Here is an 8,912-nt window from a genome sequence, read left to right as displayed (position 1 = left end):
TAGCGTTGAGGTGAATGTTAAAAGAGTCGAAGTTAACTTTTGACGTTAGCTATGAGGTCGATATAAACTTTTAGTGTCGGTTTAGTCCACTCTAGGCCGACGTCACACATGTGTCATGGTGGCCAACGCTAATGTACTGTATTATTAAGCGTCATTTGTATAGACCGTGTACTGTTATTGGGCTTACGGTCTTTGTAAGTTAGTGGGCTTACCAATTTTGTACTATTGGGTCAGGCAACCCATGACTCGAACGGGTCAAAACCTCATAATATATAAAGAGGACACCGCCCAAGCGGTGGGGGATCCAACACTTTTTTAATAATTTGCTACTTTGTCATATTTTACTTCTGTTCTCTAATTGCTTAGCCCTGACCGGAGTTCTAGACCGGAACATTGGCGCCCACCGTGGGGCCGAGGAATTCAATCATAGGCTTCAAATTCACTAAAAATGGTGAATCGATCTGGGGCGAATGGAAGGGATAATCATGATCACGTTCCACCTGACATTTTGCAACAGATCATGGCGGATCTAACTGATCTCCGCCAACACAATCAACAACTGCAAACTCAACTTGCTGAAATCAATCAAGATCGGGGCTTGCATGAGGGCGATCGTAGAATGACAGAGATGGTGGTAGATTTCCAACCATTCACAGATGACATTGCGAATACCACCGTCCCAGATAATTTGAAAACTCTGGTTCTTGATTCATATTTTGGAGATTCTGAACCAAAGGATCATTTGATGTACTTCAACACCAAGATGGTTATCGTGGGTGCTTCAGATGCTTTGAAGTGTAAAAGGCTTCCTTCAACTCTCAAGAAGTCAGCAATGACTTGGTTTACAACGCTGCCACCGCGTTCAATTGCTGGATTCATGGATTTATCTGCGAAATTCTTGTCGCAATTCTCAACCAGTCGCGCCCAGAAGGTAACTCCAGCGGCTTTATTCAATGTGCAGCAAAGGCCCAATGAAAGTCTACAATCCTTTATGGGGCGTTTCAATCAACTATCGGTGCATTTGGAAGACAAGATGCCAGAAATTTGTATAGTGGCTTTTGAATTGGGTCTTCAGTCAGGAAGTTTGAACAGCAGTTTAAGCCGTAAGCCCGTACAAACAATGGCGGAATTGCGAAGCAGGGTGCAAGGTTTTATTCGGGAAGAGCAAAGTGATCGCATAAAGAGAAACCGCAAGAATGCAGCGGTTACCGGCCAACAACATTAATTGGATTCAAAAAAGGCGACGGTTAATGATCAGCGCTCGGGCGGAGCGGTTACAAAAGGAGAGAGAAGTTACAACAATTCAAGTCGTTTTGATAACCGCTCCAATTTTCGAAATCGTGCTCAGCCTTACGGAAATCGTGGTTATGGGCAATCGATGACGTGGACCAGAAACCAACAAGACAGGTCGACCCCACTTACAATTAATTTAACGAAAGCTTTGCACATGTGCTTAGAGGCTAACACGATTCGTTTCCCAAAGCAACCGAAACGCCCACCGAGCAACGTGGACAGAAATAAGTGGTGCGAGTACCATAGAATTGCGGGACATAATACTGATGACTGTTTCACTTTAAAGAAAGAGATCGAGGCTTTGATAAAGGCAGGTTACATGCGTCAACTGGAAGGGCGAAAGGAATCAGATGGAGCTGGAACTTCAACGAAGCGTGATGAAACAGGAAAGGAGATTGAAGAGACAGAACCAAAGAAACAAGCGGGAGGTGAAACTAAAGGGCGTATTCACTCCATATTCGAAGGATTTCGTGGAGGAGGCATGACTAATTCTTCCAGAAAGAGGTATGTTCATTCCATAAATGCTGTATATGCTAATGATTGGGGAAGCTGGGGAATCAACCAGCCCGATATTACATTTACTATCCGAGATTTTGAGGGAGTTCAACCTCATGAGGATGATCCCATTGTGGTGATGTTAAAAATTGCTGATTATGAGATTGAGAGGGTACTATTGGATCAAGGGAGTTCAGCAGATTTGATATATGGCGATGCATTTGAAAAACTAGGGCTTACAGAAGCTGATTTATTGCCATACGAGGGGGCGTTAGTTGGTTTTTCAGGGGAGAAAGTATTTGTTAGGGGGTATGTGGAGCTGAATACCGTGTTTGGAGAAGGAAAAAATGAGAAAGCCTTTGCCATTAAGTTTCTTGTGTAAAGTGTACATCACCGTATAATGTGCTTATTGGAAGACCATCACTGAACAAACTTGGGGCGATCATTTTGACAAGACACTTAACAGTTAAGTATCCGTTAGATAAGGGTTGAGTTGGAACTTTGAAAGCTGATCAAGTGGTTGCCAGGAAATGCTATTCCGACAGGGCTTAAGGATTTGGAATGCTGAGTTTGATGGACGCGTACTCTGGGTATCACCAAATTCGAATGTATGCGCCTGATGAGGAGAAAACTGCATTCATGACAAATCAAGCAAATTATTGCTATCAAACTATGCCATTTGGGCTTAAGAATGCAGGGGCTACTTATCAAAGGTTGATGGATCGGGTTTTTGAAAAGCAGGTAGGGCGCAACATGAAAATTTACGTGGATGATATGGTGGTCAAATCAGAGGAAATGGGCGGTCACTGTTTAGACTTAGCTGAAGCTTTTGGGGTAATCAGAAAGCATAACATGCGCTTAAATCCAGAAAAATGCTCTTTTGGAATTCAAAGTGGAAAATTTTTGGGCTTTATGATTATTAGAAGAGGAATTGAAGTCAACCCAGATAAATGCAAGGCAATTCTGGAAATGCAAAGCCCAACATCAGTGAAAGAGGTGCAGAAGCTAACAGGAAGAATTGCAGCTTTGTCACGATTTTTACCATGCTCAAGGAGTAAGGCAGCTCCATTCTTTTAGTGTTTGAGGAAGAACAAAGCTTTCCAATGGACAGATGAATGTGAGCAGGCTTTCCAAAAACTAAAGGAGCATCTGGCTAAGCCTCCCATACTGTCAAAACCAATTCCAGGTATTCCGTTATCAATTTTCATTTCCATATCAGATAATGCTGTGAGTTCTGTCTTATTGCAAGAATGTAAGGATGAGTTGAGAATTCTATACTTTGTGAGCCATGCTTTACAAGGGGCTGAGTCAAGGTATCAAAAAATAGAAAAAAGCTGCGCTAGCTTTGATTGTCACCGCCCGAAAGTTGAGACCTTATTTTCAAGGTTTTCAAATCAAAGTCAAAACTGACTTCCCTCTACGCCAAGTACTGCAAAAGCCTGATTTAGCAGGGCGTATGGTTTCTTGGGTTGTCGAATTGTCAAAATTTGGTATAGTGTTTGAGAAGAAGGGACAGATAAAGGCGCATGGCTTAATAGATTTTGTGAATGAAATGTCTCCAGAGGAGAGAGTATCAGAAGAAGTGGAATGGGTTTTGTCTGTTGACGGTTCATCAAATTTAAAAGGAAGTGGAGCTGGCATAGTTTTGGAAGGTCCAGGTGGAGTAACTATTGAGAAATCCCTCAAGTTTGATTTTAAGACAAGTAATAACCAAGAAGAATATGAAGTAATCATAGCAGGAGTGCGGCTTTCCATTGAGATGAATGTACGTTATCTTCTAATCAAAACTGATTCTCAGCTTGTGGCAAATCAGATAAAGGGAGAATATCAGGCGAAGGATGTCAAGTTGGCTAAGTATTTGGTAAAGGTTCAAGAATTGTTGAAACAGATGGACAAGGTTCAGGTTAATCATGTGCCAAGGGAGGAAAACACCAGGGTTGACATCTTATCTAAACTTGCGAGCACAAAAAAGCCAGGTAACAACAAGTCAGCGATTCAAGAAACTTTGAAGGGTCCAAGTGTGAATGAAGATGGTACTGTGATGGTGACAGGCGGAGCAGCTTTGGATTGGATGGAACGAATTCAAACGTGTTTGGAGGCGAACGGGAAAGATTTAGCTTTGTTTTCAAAAGATCAGATTCGGGAAGCGAGTCACTACACAATTATGGGAGGACAACTCTACAGAAGGGGCGTTGGCGTTCCTTTATTGAGATGCGTCGATAAAGAAGATGCAGAAAGAATTATGTTTGAAGTACATGAGGGAGTGTGTGCAAGTCACGTGGGAGGAAGGTCTTTGGCATCAAAAGTGTTGAGAGCAGGCTTTTATTGGCCAACTTTAAAGGGCGATTGTATGGAGTATGTGAAAAGATGTGAGAAGTGTCAAGTTTTTGCTGATCTACATAGGGCATATCTTGAAGTCCTAAGTTCAATGAGTTCTTCATGGCCATTTGCGATGTGGGGCGTTGAAATTTTGGGACCATTCACTCCAGCTGGGGCTCAAGTCAGGTTCGTTTTGGTGGCAGTGGATTATTTTACAAAGTGGATTGAAGCAGAGTCCATGGCGAAGATTACGGCGGAGAAGGTTAAGAAGTTTTATTGGAGGAAAATAATTTGCAGGTTCGGAGTGCCAGCAACAATTGTTTCTGACAATGGAACACAGTTCACAAGTAAGAAGGTCAGAGATTTTTGTGAAGAGATGAGGATTGAAATGAGGTTTGCCTCGGTGGAGCACCTGTAGTCTAATGGGCAGGTTGAAGCAGCAAATAAGATAATCTTAAATGGTGTAAAGAAGAGGCTGGGCGAAGCAAAAGGTTTATGGGCTGATGATTTGATAACAGTGGTTTGGGCTTACAACACAACACCTCAATCCACTACGGGAGAAACACCTTTCAAGCTTGCTTATGGAGTGGATGCAATGATTCCAGTGGAAATTCAAGACATGACTTTTCGAGTGGCAACGTATGAAGAGAAACAGAATCGAGAAAATGTTTTGGTGGATTTGAATTTGGCAGAGGAAATGAAGACAGAGGTTCGTTTAAGGGAAGCTGCAGTTAAGCAAAGGTCAGAAAGGCGTTACAATACTCGAGTGGTGCCTAGAAATATGCAAGTGGGCGATTTGGTATTACGCAGAAAGGCGAAGGGTCCAACTGATTCAAAGCTAACACCAAATTGGGAGGGGCCATACATAATTTTGCGTGACTTGGGATGTAAGACCCAGGATTTTAGAATTAAATAAATAATTAATTCCCAACTCACGCATAGGATTTTGTGTCAGCGTGAGAGGAACTTGACTCGTGTTTAATGTTTGGATTAGCGTTATGAAGACGAAAATTCGCAGTTGTTTAAGGATGACACTTTAGTCATTTTGATTGATAGCACGAGTCATATTCGCACCCGACTAAGGTCGAGAGTGTCCGACAAAGGCTATATCCGCTCCTAGAGCATTTTTTAAGAGAATTTTAGAATTAAAGAGAGAATAAGAACCTCTGAGTATTTTTCCCATGACCAGCTTTCCGATACGAAACCCCGGACTTTACGCTTGTTAGGTTTCGCTTCCCGGAAGTCCGCCGAAGCCAGACTTTAACTTCTCGGGGACTTTAACTAAGACCCTGAATGAAGAGTTTTTCTATTCGGAGCTTCTAACGAAGTTTCCATCCGCGTTGCCTCATTTCTATCGACGTTTGTGATCTTTTTCCTGAAGGAAGTTTCCTCATCCGACGTCGACTGTAAAAAGTAGTTTTTCGGCATAAATCGACTCACACCGTCTTTGAGACGTTTTCCTCAATTAAATGAACCTTGATTTGAGTTTCGACATTCTGTCTCCGAATACTAAATTTTTATCAGCAGACGAAAGTACCAAAACGACCGGAACCGCAAAATATCGATTTTTCGGATTTTCCCCTCTCCTATAAAAAGAGAAAAAATGAGAAAATATCCCATTTCTTCCCAAAGTGGCCGAGAGTTAGAGAGAGAAAGAGAGGGGTGCAGAGCTTTTTCCGATTCTTGCCCGATCGTCCTGATTTCAGAAGCTACGCGTAGGCACAGAGGTTTGGAACGAGTTGAGCTGAGGAAAGAGATTTTGGAGCAATTGGTGAGGTTTCACAACTGAGGAGGACGCCTGGGGAACTTGCTGGGTTCGGGAGCTTTATTTTGGATTGGACTGGGATGTTGAGCTTGGATGGAGAAATTGGCTAAGGTAAGGGTAACTCAGTTTTAGAGTGTCTTTGAGTCTTGCCTGCTTTTATCGCACTGCTTGCGTTTGAGATGAAGCTGTTTAAACTTGATTGACAATTGATTAAAATGTTGGTATGCTTGCAATGTTGTATGCTTGCTTATGTTGACTGTTTCTGAGGCTTGTGCCAAATGTTTTCTGAAGGCTTCGGCCGAGTGAACTTATTGAGACGTTGGTCTCCGTTTTCTGAGAGGCTTCGGCCGTTTACTGGTTTCTATCATTGAACTGATCTGGTATGCATTGAATTGATTTATGTTTGTCGATAATATGAATAACATGTGATTATCTTGATTTGATTATGGAATTTGGGATTGTTGTTTGAGTGACTACTGAGTTGGATGAGATGTTTTGGTTTGCTTGAAGTGGCGATGAGGTGGGTTTGTCCCACGGGATTGTCCCGTCTTTCGAGGCGTTATAAAGTGACATTCAGGGGAGTCCGTTCTCCGTCTGTCCCGTCTTTCATGAGCGTTATTAAGTGGCAGTGGAGTGGATATTTTCACATGACTGTCCCGTCTTTCATGGGCGTTATTAAGTGGCATTCAGGGGAGTTCGTTCTCCGTCTGTCCCGTCTTTCATGGGCGATATTTGGTGATAGTTCAGGGGAGTCCGTTCCTCGCTCTATCCCGTCTTGCGAGACATTATTGATCGATCCATTTTGGTTGCAGCATATAGTTGCATTATAGGGCAATAATATTTGCTTCTGATGTTTTGGTTGATAGCTGATTTGATGTTATATTGTTGAGGATTGTTGATATCTGATTTTATGTATATTTTTAAGGTTGTTGATATCTGATTTGAGGTTATTGTCATATGAGTTTATTCTATGTTGTTGAGGTTGTTTATATCTGGTTTAATTCTATGTTGCTGCTTCTATTGATATCTATCTTTGATTATATTGTTAGCTTATCTGTTTGTGGTATCTATGTTGCTAAGTTGTTGATATCTGAGTTAAATTCATATCGTTGATTTTGCTGATATATGATTTGATTTCATGTTGTTGGATATATGTTGTCATTTATCTTGAAATAAGTTGCTAGTTTATGTGCCATGATATGCACTTAAATTTGAATAACATGTTTTTCTCTTTTCTACGTGGTAATTGCATGGAGTTAACCCTTTCTGTTTGTTATTTGTTGTTTGGGCGCTTAACGCTATTAGGCGATGGAGAATCTTCGAAGGAGCTTAACCTTTGTGCAAGTAGAGATGAGGACTTGAAGGATAGTGGAGTACTCGACGAGTAGAGTCTGGTTTAAGGCTAGAGCCTTGGGTTAGAGAGCTTACCGTTATTGGTTTAAGCTTGCATAAAGATTTTACGAATTAATATTTGAGGTTTCGGGTAAGTTCCGATGCATTGCTTTCCTGCGGTTCCCCGATGTGGAGATCGTAGGGAGTATGTCGGATTCATGGTGTCATTGCATAATAGTTTTGTTGAGTTGTTTCTATTGGTTAGGCTTTGTAGTTAGGAGTATGCATGACATGTTTTGGAAATACACTTCGAAAAGGAAAAAAATAATACTCGTGTTTATACATTCGTTTGGAAAATATTGCATATTTACTTTGATAGGTTACTAAAGTGACACCCGAAATTCAGGGCGTTACATGGGACATGGGGCTTACCACTTGGAGAAGCTCTCTGGGCGTAGGATTCCCAGAGCATGGAACGCGCAACACTTGCTCTATTTTGAAGTTGTGTTCTGCTTGTTTCATTTCAGTTAGTTTGTTCTGTTCAAAGACTACGTTGTGTTTGTTTGCTTTGTGATTTCTGTATTTGCTTCAAGTGTCAAGACTATGTGGTTTGTCTGTTAAGACTTAGTAGCATGCACTCTTTTCTCTACCCAGTAGGGAGAGTTTTTAACGAGGCATGACATTATATTTTAATGAATAAACAGGTATGAACTCTTTTCTCTACCCTAGGCGGGAGAGTTTTTAATGAGGCATAACCTTTAAAAAAGTTTCTTGAGTGCTTTCTTAGCATTTAAGTTAATTTTCAACTTAGGTCTATCAATTGGGCGACGCTAGGCAATTGAGAAAGAGTAAGTCTCTTAAAACTAGAGCATTTGACCACGAATTCATAAGCACATCCTTAATTTGGATTAAGCTTGTCCAAATTAAGCACAAAGTCTCCAAGCGGGCAAACTTCTGTATCAGAATAAATTGCACTTCTGATCTTTTTCTTTTTGATTCAATTCAAAAATGCAAAGGCCTTATGAATTCAAAGAATAGTTGTTAAAGAAACATCAAAGTTTTCCTTTTCGTGAAAAGTTTGATAAGCCCAGTGCTTCGTGATTAAAGGAGTTCATCAAAGTTTTCTTTGCGTGAAAAGCTTGATAAGTCTAGCGCTTTGTGATTAAAAGAATCCAGATTAAAGGTACCTTTGCAGTGAATTATTTTCATTTTCTCGTATTGTTGATATATTACTTGAAGTTTAAGAAAGCAAAATAGCTTTTAAGTTGGATTTTTATGTTATCATTATCACAAAAGGAAAGTGAAGAATCTAGGTGAGGAAGAATGATGTTGATTCATGACTTAGCAATAGCAATGATATTTTCAACATAATCACGCTTGCATTAATATTAAAAGGGGGTGGTACAGTTTAAGTAAAGCGGGACGTTCAGAAAGCAGGAAAGCAAGAAACCAAATCAACAACTTGGTATAAGACCAAGGGGAAACAAAATGTCATCTTTTACTTTTCTGGCGAAGGGATAAATGGTTTTCTCCATCGCCCTCCTTGTTGTTGCCATCGGCACCTTTGTCATCATTTCTTTCTCCTTCTTCTTCCTCTACTTCTTCCTCTTCTTTTTCTTCTTCTTCTTCCTCAAAGTTGGGCGTGATCAATTTTCCTTCAATGATCCTAGAGTAAGTATCAATGCCTTCAGTCTTGATAGGCACATCA

General features: G+C 40.8%; 1 protein-coding gene across 1 annotated transcript; it reads left to right on the top strand.

Annotated features, from left to right (window-relative positions):
• Positions 1 to 1,378: 1,378 nt before the first annotated feature.
• On the top strand, positions 1,379 to 2,170 carry LOC130729814 (uncharacterized). The gene has a single exon (XM_057581655.1). It carries the CDS (start codon positions 1,379 to 1,381, stop codon positions 2,168 to 2,170), a length of 792 nt encoding a protein of 263 aa, XP_057437638.1.
• The last annotated feature ends 6,742 nt before the right edge of the window (positions 2,171 to 8,912 follow it).

The sequence above is a fragment of the Lotus japonicus genome, chromosome 1, assembly GCF_012489685.1.
Source record: "Lotus japonicus ecotype B-129 chromosome 1, LjGifu_v1.2".
Classification (NCBI taxonomy): Eukaryota; Viridiplantae; Streptophyta; class Magnoliopsida; order Fabales; family Fabaceae; genus Lotus; species Lotus japonicus.
This window is presented reverse-complemented; position numbering and strand designations above follow the sequence as displayed.

Bases quoted from the DNA above. Each gene is read 5' to 3' on its own strand.
- LOC130729814 (XM_057581655.1), top strand. From the start codon at position 1,379: ATGACGTGGACCAGAAACCAACAAGACAGGTCGACCCCACTTACAATT.